The sequence below is a fragment of the Cannabis sativa genome, chromosome 2 (assembly GCF_029168945.1).
Source record: "Cannabis sativa cultivar Pink pepper isolate KNU-18-1 chromosome 2, ASM2916894v1, whole genome shotgun sequence".
NCBI classification, from domain to species: Eukaryota; Viridiplantae; Streptophyta; class Magnoliopsida; order Rosales; family Cannabaceae; genus Cannabis; species Cannabis sativa.
Window position 1 is genome coordinate 91,857,719 of NC_083602.1, and position 17,647 is coordinate 91,875,365.

Here is a 17,647-nt window from a genome sequence, read left to right on the forward strand (position 1 = left end):
AAGCTAAGAGGAGAAATCAATAATTTCTGCCAACAAGATAATGAATCTCTCCATGAGGCTTGGGAGAGGTTTAAAGATCTGATCAGGAGGTGTCCCCATCATGGTATAGAAAAGTGGATGCTGGTTCACAACTTCTACAACGGGCTGGTTGGTAATACTAGAACTTTAATAGATGCAGCAGCGGGCGGAGCTTTTATGAGAAAGAGTGCTAATGAGGCATATGATCTATTGGAGGAGATGGCTCTAAACAACCAGCAGTGGCCAACTGAAAGGAGTCAATCCAAGAAGGTAGCTGGTGTGTTAGAAGTCGATGCCATCACAAAGTTAACAGCTCAGGTAGAGGCATTGACAAAGCTAATTGCAGGGCAAGCTAAACAAGCCCAAATTGTTTGTGAGTTATGTGGAGGAAGTCATCACTTTTCGGAGTGTCAAGCAGATGTGGATGATTTGCCAATGGATGAAGCTAAGGCCATTGGGAATTTTTCACAGAACAACAACAACAACAATTATGGGTTCAACCAGAATAACAACCGAAGAAATAGTGGGTTCTATCAACAGAGAAATCAGCCCCAACAAAACCAACAACAAAGACCTAGTGGCTCCAATATCCAAGCTGATTTATTGCTCCAATTCATGATGGAAACTAGAGCCTCTATTAAAACTCTAGAAACTCAAATGGAACAATTGGCTACTCAAGTGGCAAACCAAGCTCAAGGAAATTCACCTAGCACTAGTGAGGCAAAAGGAAAAGAGCAATGTAAAGCAATTTCCTTGAGGAGTGGAAAGAATTATGATGGGCCTGATGTGGTACAACCATTCAATGAAGAAGTTATAGATCAATCAGCACCAACTCCAACGTCAATAGAAAAGAAGGCTACTGATAGTCCTGCACCACAACAACAGTCTCCACCAATCAGTATTGATCATCATGTGAAGATACCTTATCCTCAGAGACTCCGAAAGACCAATCTAGACAAGCAGTTTACAAAATTTCTAGAGGTCTTCAAAAGACTACACATCAACATTCCTTTTGCTGAAGCCTTGGAACAAATGCCCCGTTATGTGAAGTTCATGAAGGAGATATTGTCTAAGAAGAGAAAAATGGAGGACTATGAAACAGTGGCATTAACTGAGGAGTGTAGCGCCATTTTGCAAAAGAAACTACCGCCCAAGCTTAAAGATCCGGGTAGTTTCAACATTCCATGCTCAATAGGGGGTTCTATACAAACAAAAGCTTTATGTGATCTGGGAGCCAGTATCAACTTAATGCCCCTATCAATGTTCAAAAGATTAAAATTAGGGGAAGCAAAACCCACAACAGTTACTTTACAAATGGCAGATCGGTCTTTGACTCATCCTCGGGGTATAATTGAAGATGTCTTGGTAAAGGTTGGTAAGTTCATCTTCCCTGCTGATTTCTTAATACTTGACATGGAAGAAGATGAGAATATTCCTATCATCTTGGGAAGACCATTCCTAGCAACGGGAAGAGCATTAATTGATGTACAGAAGGGGGAGTTAAAGTTGCGTGTTCAAAAAGAAGAAGAGACTTTCAAAGTATTTGCTGCAACTGAAATTCCTACTTGTTGTCGACTGGAAGTTGTAAAGGATGGTCGAGAAGTCACTACCAACAAGACGAAAGGGAAGTCTAAAGAACGATTTCGAACTGTTCGACGACGTATGAAAAGACTGTTGTGTGGGAAATATGAAGGTGACTCTCAATCTAAGGAAAGCTTTAAAATTTGCAACATTGGAGGTCAGTTTTCTTCGTTTGGCACAAAGGCCCTCATGGATGCGAGAGGTGGATTCTACCCGCCACCACCTCCACCGCCATACTGATGTGGCGCTCAGGTAAGTTTCTCTCACCCTGGTTTATTTTCACACATTGGGGACAATGTGCATTTTAGTTTGGGGGGGGGACTTAATTTATTTTTTCGCGTTTATTTGTTCTAGTTTAGTTTGTTTTAGTTTTTCTTTTAGTCTTGTGTGATAGCTAAATTGAAAGATGGATTAAATTGTTGTTATTCACTTGTGCAATGGATTGAAACATAACTGTGTGCTTGACTTGCAACTGTTTGAATTAAATTGGATGTGTGTTAGGAAGTGATTCATGTAGATTTAAAACATTTGCTATTCTCACATATCACTTTTGTTCTATTTGGATTGTGGAATGACTGATTGAACATGAAATAGAATTTGTTTGACATACTCTCTTGAAGCGAAATCCTTGATGATTTTTGTTTGGAAAGTGATTTAGGCAAGTTTTCTTTGGAACGATTGAGCCTTTCAAGCCTACCTAAAAAAAAAAAAGTTTTATCCTTAGTATACCCAAAGTTGAGCCTTAGCCTGTTTTAAAAAAAAATTTTTTCACCACTTAACTGAGCTGAATTCGTTATCTTAAACTCTTTTCACCCTGAACATACCTTATTATGCCATGAGCCTTGAAGCAAGTTTGGGGGGAATAAGTGCTGTAAGTGAAAAAAATATAAAGTGTAGGAATGAGAGATTGAAAAAAAATAATATTGTGTGTTGTGCCTATGGAAAAGAAAAAAAAAGAAAAAAATGTGGCTTCTTGAAAAAAAAAAGTTAAGAAAATTATGAGGCACACACATAAGAAAAAAATTGCAATCTCTTATTTCTGTTTTTGGGATATATGGAAAGAAAGCAAAATAAATGTCTAGGCTTGCTTGGTTAATAGTGCTTATGGTATAGTATAGCCTAAATGACTTCTCACCTACCCATGTACCTAAGCCATGTGATGTTAACCGAAAAAGACCTATTGATTCCAAATAGAAATTTGTCAACATTAGTAGAGAGAGGTATGTCATTCAAACTTATTGATCATGTGTTAGTGGGATGTTGGAAAGTTAGAACAGTTGTGATATTGATGGAAATTGCGATGTTTTATGTTTGTATGACTTACTTACTTGTAAATTGCACATTCAACTTAGTTCTTAGAGTTGGCAAGTTGAAATTCTGGTTATTGATGGATTGAAGTTGTGCAGGTGGTGGTAACACTTAAATTGTTGGAAAGTTCAGCTATCATTGTCAGTTTTTTTTAGTTTAGTTTTAGTTTACTCGGGGACGAGTAAAGAGTCAGTTTGGGGGAGTTTGTTAGGCTATTTTTAGCCTATGTTTTGGATCCAATTTATGTGCATTTTTAGCTGTGTTGGGACGGAATTACGCTTGTTTTCTATGTTTTCAGGTTCTTTGGAATAAAAGAAGTCTCGGGTGCAGAAATTCGTTAAAAGGCGTGCTGAGCCGAAGAAAACTCAATTTTTGAGTTTTTGTGCATATCTGGCCGCGGCTAAACACAACTTGGCCGCGGCTAGATCTCAAGAATTCGAAAGGCATCAGTCGCCGCGGCGATGAAGAGGCTCGCCGCGGCGAGTTACGAGATACAGAAAGCACCCAAAATTTCAATATTCTCGCCGCGGCGAGAGGAAGCTTGGCCGCGGCGAGATCCCGTACGGACCAGGGGCATTTTCGTCCATCGAACCCTAAATTTCAATTATAAATAGAAAACTGCGATTGAAAGTCAGGGAGAGCGATTTAGAACCCTAAAACACAGCTGAGAGCGGCAGGAAGAGCATAGAGATTCAAGTGAAGATCCAGAATTCATCCTCCAACAGTTCTTTTCTTTATTCCTCTTTAATTTATTTATGTTGAATATTGTCATAGGAATGGTTATGGATTTGTTTCTGAACTAAATTTCCCATTTAGGGAGGATGATGATTGTTGTTTAATGTTTTGCCTAGTTAATGTTTAATTACCATTCCTCAATTCTTGTGTGTGAAATTATCTTAATTTGTGTTTAATTTCATGTTTAAGATTGATCACCTTGTGCATGTTCTATGATCTCAATTCAAAATCTGAAAAGTGAGAATTGAGAATGCTAAAATTAAGATAATCGATGTTCTATGTGAAACGAAAGTATTTACATGACTTATGTGACGAGTAGATTATTACTTAATGCTGATTTCATGTTAGTTTAATTAAGGAATTAATTAGATAACATGTGATTTAGAATCTAGAAGATCTGAAAGGAGCTAGGTTATTTCATAATCTGTCATTCACTCCAAGAATAGGATAGTAATTAATCATTAACAATTTGGGTAAACAACAACAGGATTCTCCTCCCTATTGTCTCATCTTGCTCAACTTTAAATTGTGTTATTAAGTTTTCTGAATTTCTTTCATATTTTACTGTTTTTAAATCATAATTGCTTTTGATTTACCGAATAGAATCATAAGTATAATTTAGTGGTACTTAATCCAATTCCCTGTGGGATCGACCTCACCTGTGTGAGATTTACTACTTGATTGCGTATACTTGCGTAGTGTTTAACAGGTTGGGGTTTGCTTCGGGTTCCGTGGGTTGAGCGTCGGTGACCGTTTGGAGTTGGGGTTGAGCGTGGGTGAGCGTTTCGTGGGTGACCGTTTGGGGTTGATGGGTGGCGTTGGGTGTTGGTGAGTTGAGAGAGAGAGAGAGTCGGCTGAGAGTAGGAATTCAAATGGGAGGGTTAGTTTTGGAAAATTAGTAAAATTGTCATATATTACCAATTTTAGTAAGTATGTATTTAGGAAAAAAAATAATGGGATTTTGTAAGTATGGAAATTCAAATTTCCCTTCCAATATTAATATTGTGACTTATAAATTGATTCAAGGTATCCTTAAAATAGATAAGAGACTTTTTTAAATAGAAAAATATCTTCACTTTATCTCTTAGCGTTCTTTTCTCTAATATATAATTATAATAGTTACCATTACAAATTAAATATATATAATAACAATCTTTTTTAGAAAAAATATTATTATAATATAGCCATAACATGATAAATAAAAATATTTAACACATTCTAACATTTACTCAATGATTAATAATGTAAAAAGAAAATATATAAAAGTAACATAAATTATTATAACTAATTTTAATTGTACTATAATTAATTAATAAATTAATCATAATATAAAATAGTTGAAGCAAAAGACAAAAAAAACTATATTTTAATATTATTAAAATGTCTCACAATAATTCCGAAACAAAATAAAATATATGGAAGTTAAAATAAAGTTAACTTATGTAAATATTAACAAAATATTAATTAATAAATATAAATATTAAATTATCACGTACTCATGTAATTTATGGCATTCATACCTCTTTAATTATATGAATAATACCACACAAATAAAAATACCCTTTATATAAGGTAAGAGTATATGAAAATTAAATTATGTCTATTATATATATAGTATGATTTATATTTTGAAACAACATTTCATATTAAATACAACCAATCAATTTTACAACTAACTAACTAGTGCACAAGTCATCATCCCTCCTATATTATATTATTTCCAATCTAAATATCTTTAACAATTGAAAGAAGACAACAATTACTTAAGTGTATTAAGACAAAAAAGTTAAATGTCCACTAAATTAAAAACCCAAAAGGAAGAACAAAAAAACAAAAAAGAAAAAGAAAATAATGAGGTTCAAAAAGAAGCAAGATAATAAAAAGGATGGAGAATATAAAAGGAACAAAGTAAGAGTATCTTTAAGTGTGCACTATTTAATTAGATTAACTTCAAATTTTTTATACCATTTCATATACTAAATAAATATTCACTAAATTACATGTTATTAATGATGTTAAATTTTAAATGTACGTTAATCTGCAATTTTTCTTTTTTCTTTCTTCTAACCTTTATTATAATTTTTTCCCTGAATTTTAACATGTACTAAATCGTACTCCTGAACTTTTTTAGCCGTTAAAAATTTCCTCCGAACTATTGAGATTGTTAAATTTAAGGATTTTTAATTTGTCTAATTTCATTCAATTTTATTATTTCAGTGATTGTTTATGTACTAAATCATACTCCCCAAACTTTGATATCTACCAAATCATGCCCCTCAAACTTCGATATGTACTAAATCATGCCCCTTGAATTTTCATCCATGTTAATTTTTTTTTACTAAAATTAGACAAAAGTCCTTAAATCTAACAATCTCAATAGTTCAGGGGGAATTTTTAACGGCAAAAAAAGTTCAGGGATCATGATTTGGTACATGTCAAAATTCAAGGGAAAAAATTACTAATTAACCAAGTCAACGTTGCACTATGGATGTTTATTAAACTAAATCTAATGTTTTAAAATTTTTTTAGACTTGATTATATATTGAATGTTAGATTAAACTGATTGATTCTATTAAATATATTTTATATATATTTTTTAAATTGGCTCGAATTTAATCAATAATTTAAACTTAATTTGAAATGAATCGAGTCTATGGAATGTTTTAGTTCTAGCAAAACTAATGGAGATTGGCTGTGTTTTTAAACTTATGAAGCTGTTAAACCACTTTTGTTGTTGATTGAGAAATCACTAAATTTTAAATTTTTAACTCTAAAAATTAAAACAAAAAACAAAAAACAAAAACTCAGCCAAACAAATCCGAAATAAGGCATATATGAGTGATGAGTCACATGACCACATCCTCACCCTACGTCTCTAGTCTTTTTCTTTTTATTAAATTGTTGCTTAAAGCCAACCCCACCTTGCCACATCTCACTCACTCACTTTTTTTTTTTCTTACTTTTCTTTTAATAATTATTTCTCCCTTTTTCAACTTTTAATTTAAAAAATACTAATTAAATTTTTTAGCATAAGTTTTAACATATACTAAAATATACTTTTTAATTTCTCACTTATAAAAAATTTAAAGACTTATGGTCAATATTGAACACTAAATTTTAATACATACTAAACTTTGTTACCAAATTGGAGACTTATGTTCAATATTGAACACTAAATTTTAATACATACTAAACTTTGTTACCAAATTTTTATATGTATTAAATTTTATCTTTTGATAGTAAAATTAGAAGCACGAAAAGTTTGGAAATAAAAATCTAAATTATTCTAATAAAAAAATATAAAAAATTCTACAATACATATTTTTAAAAGACATGTATCGATACACTCTTATCTATTTCGGCATCCAAGAGATTTTTTTAATCTAATCTTTTTTATAATTATGTATGTTGTAATTATTTAAAATATCTTACAAAATTTTGAGACCTACAGAGAAATTTAACATACTAAAAATTTTTGAGACTGTTTGAACACTGTTTTCTATATTGTAAAGTATTTTGGATTTTTTAGAATTTTATAGAATGTTTTAAATAACTATAACGTATACAACTATAAAAAAAATTAAACTATTTTTTTTTCGAATGCAAAAATAGATAGGAGTTGCATCAGTGCACATTTTATAAGATTGTGCATTGTAGAATCACCCAAAAATATATAATATTAGATGCGTCTACAATATACCTTATAAAAAAGATGCACTAATGTATTATCTACCTATCTCGATATCCAAAATAATTTTTTAATCTATTTTTTTCATATTGGTTTTAATTAGTTAAGATAAAAATTCAAAATAATTACAATAAAGAAAGCAATGTTTTAAACAATTTATTTCATACGCGTATAAAATAAAATAAGCATGAGTACAATACTCTTTAAATTTTAAATTTTTTAAAATTTTACAAAATATATTAAATAATTATAAATTACATAACTTCAAAACAAATTTTAATTAAAAAATTATTTTAAAGACCAAAACAAATATAAATGTATATTAGTGTAGTGTTAATTATAGAATATTTCTATAATATTTATTTATTTTATTTTGTCTCTCTCTCCTCTTATAATTTATTTCAATCTTATTTTTTTTCTTTTTCATTTTTTAAAATTTTACAAAATATTTTAAACAATTATAACTATAAAAATTTTAACTAAAAGATTATTTTAATACCAAAATACAATTTATAGTAAATTATAGAATTTTCTCATAATATTTATTTATTGTATTTTGTCTCTCTCTCTCTCTTCTCTTATAATCCTCAGATTTTCTCATTCTGTTTCTCTCTCTAAAACTCCATCACAGGAGTTAGGACAGAGAAACCAAACCCTCCAAACTCTCTCTCTCTCTGACTAATCTCAACCTCAATTCCCTTCCTTCCATGGAGTCTTCCTACACCTCATCTCCTTCTTCTTCTTCCTTCTGCTCTTCAACTTCATCCGACTACTCTACTGGAGCTTCCACCGACACTAATTCCAAACCTCAAACAACCTCTCCTTCTTCCTCTGTACGACGAGCTCTGCTTCTGGTTCAGTCAGACGAAGTTGAATCGAAGCTCCAAGGTGCTCGAGAAATTCGGCGTCTTACTAAAACATCACAGCGATGTCGTCGGTTGCTTTCTGATTCTGTCCTTCCGCTTATAAATATGCTCCGAGTTCGTGACTCGCCCGAGTTGAACGAGTCGGCTCTTCTCGCCATACTCAACCTCGCCGTTCGCGACGAAATGTATGATATTCTCTCTTCTCTCTCTCTCTTTTATTATGTTATTATTATTTTAGCTTGATTCAAAATTAAATTAAATTAAATTAATAATCTTGTTTATAAAAGATTTTCTCGGAATTTGTGAATGAGTTCTTTAATTACTTTATTTATTTCCTTTTAATGGAGTTTTATGTAATTTTAAATTAGGTAATTGGCCTTTTTTTTTTCTTTCTTTTTGATGTGATTGGATGCCAAGAAAGCATGTTTAATCAGGTTTTATTATTTTCTGTTTTATTTTAATTATGTTTTTGGTTTAAGACAAATTGTAACGAAATTCGAATGAGCTTTATTGTACTCTAGGAGGAATTAGAATTGAGTGTAATTGATTGTTTGAGATATTAAATACTAAAAATTATTATTTCTTATATAATTACTAACTATTTTGTTAAACAAAACATTAAAAATTAATAAATACTTATCACCTCATACTTATATTTTAAAATTAGGTTAAGAAAAAATTCAAATTGTATATATGTTGATAAGCCTATTAAGGATTAAGGAAACAAAAAGTATTATGAATTAAGGGGCCTTCAATATGTGGTTGGTTGCTTATATTTCAAGTTTTTTTCTTTTTGGTAATAATTTGAAGAGTTTTTTTATTAATTTATTTGAATTTGAATTGGGACATGTTATGGTTGAGGCCTCGTGGGATTGGAAGGCTAATAATATGTTCTTTGGTTGATAAGTTACTCTATCTGTTCACCTTTTTCTTATTTTGCACTTTTTAATTTATTTAATCGTATTTTGGAAGTAAAGGATTCTGTTTTGTGAAGATATCTTAATATATCTTTATGACAGTTCTTTAGTTCTTCTATGTAACTTTCAGCATGTTCTTTTTTATCCTTTTCTTTCTTTAGTTTTGGAATCAATTAATCCAAGCTTATTAGCTAAAACACAAATCACTTTATTAAGCTTTTGAGACTGAATTAACTGATGATTCTTTCTTTCTTTGGCAAGACTATAAATGATTCTAAAATATGGGTTTATTAAGATTTTTACCCAACGAAATTTGATATGTATTAAATTGTATCCCCGAACTTTTCAGACTGGTAAAATATGTGTTTAGTGTAGTTGTTGAGCATTGGCATTTTGGTTGTCCATATGGTTATGAGATTCACCTGCAAATTCTTACCCTTTCCCAGACTTTTTCTTTTAGTTTTTCTTTGATTTATTTGTCACTCAACATTCGTATGGTTGAAGTTGAATGTTTCATATTTTTGATATATACTAAATTGTGCCCCCGAATTTTTCAGCGGTTAAAATATGTGTTCAGTGTAGTTGTTGAGCATTGGCATTTTGGTTGTCCATATGGTTATGAAATTCAATTGCAAATTCTTACCTTTTCTTTGATTTATTTGTCACTTAACATTCATATGGTTGAACTGAGTATTTTTTCCTTGTTTATTGGAGAGAATTAAACATTGTGTCTGTTTCGTATCTTTGATTTTTACAGGAACAAGACGAAAATTGTTGAAGCCGGAGCATTAGAACCAATAATCAGTTTCTTAACCTCCGAAAATTCGAATCTACAGGAGTATGCAGCTGCTTCTTTGCTTACTTTATCTGCTTCCGCAAATAACAAGCCAGTTATTGGTGCTTCCGGGGCGATTCCTCTACTTGTCGAAACCCTTAAACATGGGAGCTCACAAGCCAAGGTTGATGCTGTAATGGCACTTTCGAATCTCTCTACATATCCCAACAACCTCAGCACCATTCTAGAATCAAAACCGGTCCCATCCATCATTAGTTTGCTTAAAAGCTGTAAGAAATCTTCAAAGCCTGCTGAAAAATGCTGCGCTCTGATAGAATCTTTGGTGAGTTTCGACGAGGGAAGATCTGCCTTAACGTCTGAAGAGGGTGGAGTTCTTGCAGTTATCGAGGTGCTCGAAAACGGCTCTCTTCAGAGCCGTGAACACGCTGTCGGTGCCTTACTGACAATGTGTCAAAGTGACCGTTGTAAATACAGGGAACCGATTCTGAAAGAAGGAGTAATCCCGGGACTTCTTGAACTAACAGTACAAGGAACACCGAAATCTCAGTCAAAAGCACAAACCCTTTTGAGGTTACTAAGGGACTCTCCGTACCCGAGATCTGAACTGGAACCAGACACTCTAGAGAATATCGTGTGCAACATAATCTCGCAGATCGATGGAGACGAACAATCTGGAAAAGCTAAGAAGATGCTAGCCGAGATGGTGCAAGTTAGCATGGAGCAAAGCTTGAGACATTTACAGCAAAGGGCTCTGGTATGCACACCAACCGATTTACCTATCAATGCTAGTTGTACTTCTGAAGTTTCCTCAAAGTAACTGTTTTTTTTTATTTTCATGATGTTTTGTGATATATATATATATTAAGTTGTCTATAGAAAAAACGAACCATCCCTCTTGAGAAAAATGAAACTATAGTGATATAAAGTAAGAGATGCCAGTCCAGGCCTTTGTGGTGGTGTCGAGTGACTGGTGAGTGTCAATAAAATTATGTTTATGTCAGTTTGTTTTGTGTTTGTAAAGAAAACTTGTTGTTGTATCAAATTATGAAATTCGAGGGCTTGTGTCGTTTTTGTTTTAGTATATAATCTCAAACACAATTCTCTATGATAGGGTTTAAGTTTCAGACTATTGATTATGAGTATTTGAAGTCAAAAGATGACTTTTGTATCATATTATATTGATTATTCGTTTAAGATTTTAATGACTTAGGAGTGGACAAGACAATTAAGTTTCATGACTTTCTTTTCTTATCCTTCTAATAATAAATAACTGTCAATTGTTGGGTTTCCACCTAATCTAATCTGACTTTTAATTTCAAATAAAGGGTTATGATTGTTAAGTTGGGTAACCCCATATTATTTAAAAACTCCATTGATTATTTCAATTTTGAGAAAGTTAATCCATTTGATTAATTTGTATATACATGTTATTAATTGATGTTATTGTAAGATCTAATACTAATACATTTACAATAAGTCATAAAAGAGGGCACATAACACTAATAAGTCAAAATTTTGCATTCGACCGGAGTTAGCTGAAGCAATTGGAGTTCGAGAGGCTCTTAGTTGGATTAAAGATAAGCAATGGCCGAATGTGATCTTAGAAACTGATTGTTTGGTGGTGATACAAGCAATACGTAGTCCAATTCATATGATCTCTTTCTTTGGTGATGTAATTAAAGAGTGTCAAAACTTGCTTATGAGGTTAAGAGGTGTTACTATTTCTTTTGTTAAACAGTCAACAAATTTAGTAGCTCATGCAATTGCTAAAGTTGCTATTTCTTACCCTGATCGTATATGCTTCCTTTTTTGGTTGCAGAATTTGAAGTTTAATAAAGTTCGATTACTTTCTTAAAAAAAAAAAAAAAATCCAACTTGTGTTAATAGTATTAACACCACCCATACATACAATATCATATCATATCATCATGCAGTAAATAATTCCAATGCCCAAGAGGCATAAATTATAAAGCAAAGAAGAGAAGAGGAATAAGTTAGTTGTTGAAGAGAGTTTGGCCTAGGCCTAAGGATCTCTGGATTGAAAACCAGGAAACAAAGGAGGGCCAGAGTTTGAAGTTATAGCTCTTGATATCGAAAGAGGCCCTCAAGAACTACAACATGTCTTCATAGTATTATTAAAAAGGAGAATGGGATGAATAAATTTCTAAAGAACTTTCTTTTCCACTCAGAAAAGAGGGCACATAACATTAATTAAGCCAAAATTTTGGCATTAGATATGACTAATCCAACTTGTATTATCAGCATTACCACCCTTACATACAAATATCATATTATATCACATTTGATTTCAGTGGCAGGACTTAAGATTTTTGATATGTCTGGGCTTAATTGTTATAAAAATATTTATATTTATTTTACATAAAAATTATAATTATTTTGTAAGAATTTTTATTGTATAATTATTTAATTAAAGAAAAGATATTTAATTTTTTTAACACTAATTTTTGTTTTACTGGGACTATAGCTCCCACACTACTATTAGTGTGTCCGTTTCTGACTTTCATTAAGTCTCAAAAAGTTTAATTACTATTGCAAGCTCGTATTTTATGTTTGTTATTTATTTTTTTAATAATGAGAAACAATTTAATTGAAGCGAGTCCACTCCTAGACCATACTGGTCTTAGAACTAAAAATATATAGGTTTTCTCACCTAGAGACTTAGGTGGCATTTGGTTGGAGGTAATGAAATGGAATAGAAAAGAAAGGAAACAATCTCTATTCCATTCTTTTGTTTGGTTGCATATTAAAGTGTTGGAATATCATTCCAATAGAATGGCCTTTCCACCATTTTGGTGGAATAACAATTGCATTTTAAAATGGAAGGAAATACCATTCCAATGCATGATGAGAAAATATTTAATAATTTTTTTATCAATTTTTTTTATGCATTTTAAATTTTATTCCATTCCATTCCCATTCTCATTCTCATTCCTATATTTTCATTCCTCCTAACCAAACGCCACCTTAGTTATGTTATTAAGCCTCTCATTGAAAATAAAATTGAGGCTGAAAATTATATGAGTAAGTTGGATTAGTTTTAGTTGGTCGGTTCAGATTAGGATTGTTAGTTATTTCTGTTAGTGTTACTGGTACATAAATCACTTATAACCACATTGCCAATAACAGTAAATTCTAGGTAATAATGTTTAATATAGTTGACCAAGTTTTGACAATAATTCTGCCAATCCCTTAAATCAAGAGAGTATAAAACAGAGAGTTTCTAAGAAAAATAAAATGGAATGGAAATGAAAAGTTGTAAACAAGAAATAAAAACAACAATAATTGCTGCATATATGGTTCAATATGATATTTGCCAATTTGGGTATTGCAATATATTTAAAAGAGAAGAGAATTTGAGTTATTACTTGTACACTACTAACTCTCTGTTCTCCGAAATTGCTCTAACTCCTCACCTTCTCTTGCTCGAGTTCATCGATCTATTATATTACCCTTGTGAAAATGAGAATGAGAAACAAAATTACCATCAAAATGGAATGGAATAGATTAGTTCTAAACTTGTAAACCACATAAATATGTTACCTGAATTTAATGGTCACATTTGAGAAATAGACGAGATGGGATGTGGCGGACTTTGTAGAAATCCTCTCCTCCTTCCTCCACCCTTTCTTTGAATTCTCTTGACATATAGACAATCTTCATTTCCTCAAGCATAGTAATGTATCTCAATCCATCAGTCAATTTTCTCAATTTTAAACAATACTGAACGCTTAAAAAGAGAAGACTAGATAAGGCCCCTTCCTCCACCTTCCACTCTTCTAAGTTTGGTAGATGTCTAATAATCAGAGATTCAAGTTGAGGGAAACCTCCTTTTGAGCACATCATCTCATTCCCGACAAAGCTGTTATAACGAAAGGAAAGGACTCTCAAACTCGATAGCTTTTCTAGGATTCGCATTGGATCATCATTAAGTCTTTTTTTTTTGAAAAATGCGTTTATAAATAAAATTGAAGTTAGACCTCATGGTCATTACAAAAGGTATAGTAGATATGTCTACCATGCCCGTGACATTGTTGGCAAACGCCCATTTGGCCACATTATGGGCCGCAAAGTTACAGTTTCTAGCTATAGAAGAAAAATTACAATTAGTCATAAAAGTAGAGAGGAGTTTGCAGGGACGCACATAGTTCTCAATCCCCCAAGTAGGGTTATCCCCTTTTAGGTTCTTGATTACAATCGCTGAATCACTCTCCACCAAAACAAAAGGATGATGCAAAGAAACCGCCGTCTCCATGGCTAAAAGACAGGCCGCGGCTTCTCCAGCGAGTGGGTCAGAGAAGTGTAACCTTTTTGCTGCCACCCACAAAACTGATCCGTTATGGTCTCTCGCAATCGCAACTTGATAAGGTTTGGAGAGAATTGGCTGTCTTCTGGTAATTTTACAATCCGACCCTGCATTTTAAGCTTATAGATTCGAGGGTAGCTTAATATCAAAGGAACAATATCTATCCCATCATCCTTATAGTAATATAGTTTTAAATGTCGAAGACAATCAAATGTGACACTTGGGGAATCGTGGTAAATTCTCTTTAAATCTTCACCCAGATGAATTGCTAATTTCTTGAGTTTTTTCAACTGTAGAAGATCATTATAATCAAAGCACTCAGTCGAAACACCCGTCAATGTTTGTAAATTTCTAATGTTAGGTGACCTCAAGCTCGTTTTCAACCATTCAAATTCTCCTATGCCAACATAGACAAAGTGTAAATGTCTAAGTTGTTCTAACTTCCAAATTACACTTGGTACTACTTTAGACCTACCCAATGCCAACTTTAATGTCTGCAAGCATCTCAAATTGCCAATTGAAGATGGAATCTTTGTAATACTAACGCCTCTAATACTAAGCAACCTTAGGTGAATAAGCTTTCCAATCTCTTTAGGCAATTTCACTTCCTTATGCCAAGAAAAACTTAGATTTAAAACTCTTAGCATGAAAAAACTATTGAACACACGTCTCATTACTTGTTTCTTACTACTTCTTAAATCTATAGTAACACACCTAAGAGAGCTATTTTTACTATCAACAAAACTAGAAAAATCATCAACGGGATCAAAATAAATAGCAACTCTCCTTACAACAGTAGATATAGATCTTAGTGGCTCATCCTCAACCTTATTCCTCAAATCAATGAATTGTAGAAAGTTCTCATCTTCGGCTTTAGACACACACAAATCTCGCATAAGATCATGAATATGAAATGTTTTCATTCTTCCTCTCAAACTCCAATTATCTACTTGAACCATGCTCCTTTCCACCAACTGGCTTAAGTAATCATATGCCACATCTTCAATAGTTTCTGTTGAGCGTCTTCTTGGCGATACGAAACCTTCTGCTATGAGCATAAGACATAACTCTTTTACTTGTATCGTGGCGTCTTCAGGATAACGAGCCAAGTACAAAAAACAAGGCTTTAAGTAATATGGCAAGTCATTGTAACTCAAACTTAACACCCATGAAACACCATCATATTCAGAGTCACTATTCTCTTTGCCATTACTTATGTATCTCAGTACATTTCCTTTCATCTCCTCCCACTCATTTAGTGTTGGTTTCTTTGATAGAAGGCCACTAAGCACAGTAATGGCTAATGGCAAACCAGAACAATTCCTAAGCATCTCTCGTCCTAGTACTTCCATTTTTTCAATATCTCTAGAGGCTGATCACATACACACAAAAATTGATATTGTAAGACTAGAAAACATTATCAAATCAAAAAATATAAAATAAAATGAGATTGAAGTGTATATCTTACTTGTTGGATCCTTTCCAATGCATGAGCATTTCTTCTGAAATAGCTTCCAACTTTCATCATCATTGAGACACCGAGGTACATGGATCAAACCATTTTGATCCACACGCAAAGCAACATTTTTAACTCGAGTAGTGAGTAAAATCTTACTATCTGTTTCGTCTTGAGGAGGGAATGCAACTTTTAACATTTCCTCTGTTTCTGAACATTGTAAAGCTCCTTGGCAATTTTACTATCGCTCATGCTTTTGATTTCTTTCAATTTCTCCTCAGTAGGAGAACTCAAACTAATCAAAATTTCTTCCCATACATCTCTCACTACACATTGTTGAGAAATCGCGGCCCAAGCAAAACAATCAAAGTGAGTCCTGACTCGAGGATGATTATAAACTTTTCTTGCAAGAGTAGTTTTCCCCAAACCGCCCATCCCACATATAGAAATCACTCTATGCTTATAAGGAATCTCTTTTACAGTCAGATGTTGTACCAATTCTTCTATGTCTTTGGTGAGTCCAACAACATCAGTCTCCCCGAAATGAGAATAAGTTCGCCTCAACTCTCTTTGTTCTTGAACATAACTCGAACAAGTTTGATCTGCAGCGTTGTCCATTGATTTCGTTACTCCATATTTTTGTAACTCTAAAGTCCATGTATCAATGTTTGATGAGATCTCCTCTATCTTAGCTCCAACTCTATGGACATCAACTCCTCTTTTGAAGATGCAAACAGATCTTTTAAGTACACTTATCACACCTTTGTTCTTCTTCAAAGCCACTTTGAAGATGTAAGTTTCAATAACATCCTCCAAGGCATAAGAGTTTTCTCTTACTTGGACAACCAAAAGGCGAACTCTCTCATCACCATTTCTTACAGAAGCATCTGCATCTTTTAAGAAAGCCCTCATACATTCGAGTTTGATCTTTGCATTCTCAACTTGGCTTTTGACACCATACAAGAACTTGGCTTCATTAATTAGCAAGTCTCCAAGCCTTTCAATCACAAACGAAACAACAGCTTCTTCCACTGCCATTATCTTCTTCTTTTTCTTCAGTATATCAACTGTACTTAACTGTGTTTCAAGCTTTCAATGACAACTTTGTCCAACAACAATTGATAACCAAAGCTATCATTAAACAACAAAATTTTATAATCTCGATTTCCTTAGTTGCACATGTAGATTTGAATATATCTATGCAAGATATCTTTTTTCTTTTTCAATTTGAATATTTTGTCTTCTTCAATGCAAGTTGTCATCTTTTTCAGTTTTCAATGATTATTTTAAAATGGTTGGATGGTGGTCCTTTTGCTATATAGGGTCTAATGCAAAATGCAAATGGGCTATTATTTTATTAATCAAAAATTCTAATAAACAATTTGCATTTTGCAGCTTTTGTTTCTGTTTTATGTAATAGTTTTATTATTATTATTATTATTATTATTATTATAATGTGTCTTATTTCACCAAATAAGTGATTGTTGGGTGTGCAACCAAAATTCTACATTGGCTAGAAATGGGAAGGATCTTGAGTATATAAGGATGAACACTATCTCTATTAGTATGAGGCTTTTCGGGAAGGTGCCCAAGAACAAAACCGTAAGAGTTTAGTCCTAAAGCGGATAATATCATACCAAAAATAGAGATAGATGGTGTCCGATGTCCCAATAAGTAGCATCAGAGCTGGGTCAACAAAGATGATGAGCCTAAGTGTAGGCAATGTGGTACTGTGTTCCAAAAGTGGAGATGGATGGTGTCCATCCAACACTGTTGATTGATTGTATTGTAAATGGTGTGTATCACCATTGGACGGTGTCCAAGAACAAAACCGTCCAAAAGTGGAGATGGATGGTGTCCGACGTCCCAACAAGTAGCATCAGAGCCGGGTCAACAAAGGTGATGAGCCTCGGTGTAGGCAATGTGGTCATGTGGTTGATTGATTGTATTGTGTATCA

At 32.9% G+C, this 17,647-nt stretch overlaps 1 protein-coding gene, 1 non-coding gene and 1 pseudogene across 2 annotated transcripts; 1 reads left to right on the forward strand and 2 right to left on the reverse strand.

Moving 5' to 3' along the window:
* On the reverse strand, positions 1-107 carry LOC133035255 (small nucleolar RNA R71). Its single transcript, XR_009686532.1, has one exon. It is a non-coding gene; the product is annotated as a small nucleolar RNA R71 (small nucleolar RNA).
* Positions 108-7,903: 7,796 nt separating this feature from the next.
* On the forward strand, positions 7,904-10,987 carry LOC115719573 (U-box domain-containing protein 4). The gene is made up of 2 exons (XM_030648668.2): positions 7,904-8,381; positions 9,871-10,987. The coding sequence occupies exons 1-2, from the start codon at positions 8,038-8,040 to the stop codon at positions 10,724-10,726; spliced, it is 1,200 nt and encodes a 399-aa protein (XP_030504528.1). The 5' UTR covers positions 7,904-8,037; the 3' UTR covers positions 10,727-10,987.
* A 2,847-nt stretch (positions 10,988-13,834) lies between these two features.
* LOC115720570 (putative disease resistance protein At1g50180) lies at positions 13,835-17,635 on the reverse strand (annotated as a pseudogene).
* Positions 17,636-17,647: the final 12 nt, after the last annotated feature.